The 753-nt window shown below is 27.0% G+C and overlaps 1 protein-coding gene across 2 annotated transcripts in view; it reads left to right on the forward strand.

Annotated features, from left to right (window-relative positions):
* Positions 1 to 753, forward strand: part of LOC102672755 (lysophosphatidylcholine acyltransferase) — a 31,096-nt gene that overhangs the window by 28,182 nt on the left and 2,161 nt on the right. For both annotated transcript variants that reach the window (XM_006616312.2, XM_006616313.2), the window contains exons 5-7: positions 94 to 248; positions 339 to 476; positions 596 to 721. In XM_006616312.2, the coding sequence (XP_006616375.1) occupies positions 94 to 248; positions 339 to 476; positions 596 to 721 (419 nt within the window). The remainder of the gene's footprint in view (positions 1 to 93; positions 249 to 338; positions 477 to 595; positions 722 to 753) is intronic.

Below are 753 nucleotides of genomic sequence, written 5' to 3' on the forward strand. Positions count from 1 at the left end.
TTTATTTATATTTAAAATAATTAAAAATATTATTAAATATTCTCAATATTTTTTTTAATTAAAAACACTTTTAAAAAATATCTTTATTTGTAGGTGATGATTTTTCCCGAAGGTACTTGTACAAATCGATCGTGTCTCATTACTTTTAAATCAGGAGCATTTTATCCCGGTGTTCCTGTTCAGCCTGTTTGTATCAGATATCCTAATAAATTAGATACCGTAACGTGGACCTGGGAAGGTCCTGGAGCGTAAATATTTCATGTCTTTTTTGTTTTAATTAAAAAAAAAAAGAAAAAAATTCATCGAAATATCAAAAATTATAAAAATTATATTTTCAGATTAAAATTACTGTGGCTTACATTAACACAATTGAATAGCAGTTGTGAAATAGAGTTCCTCCCTGTTTACAAACCAAGCGAAGCCGAAAAAACAGATCCTAAGCTTTATGCAAATAATGTACGACGTCTTATGGCGGAGTAAGTATTATCAAAGTAGAGATAGATTTTGAATTTTAAAAAATAAATAATGAAATAAATAGAAATCTTTAGAAATCTTTATATTTAAGTATTAAAATAAAATTTCATTTATTTTTTAGAGCATTACAAATTCCTGTATCAGACTATACGTATGACGATTGCCGAATTATTAGCAAAGCTCATCAATTACATATACCACGGGCATCTATCATAGTGGAAGCTCATAAACTTCGTAACAAACTTGGGTATGTTATTGAAATTTAATAGATTATTTGTA

The sequence above is a fragment of the Apis dorsata genome, unplaced genomic scaffold (assembly GCF_000469605.1).
Source record: "Apis dorsata unplaced genomic scaffold, Apis dorsata 1.3 scaffold_257, whole genome shotgun sequence".
NCBI lineage: Eukaryota > Metazoa > Arthropoda > Insecta > Hymenoptera > Apidae > Apis > Apis dorsata.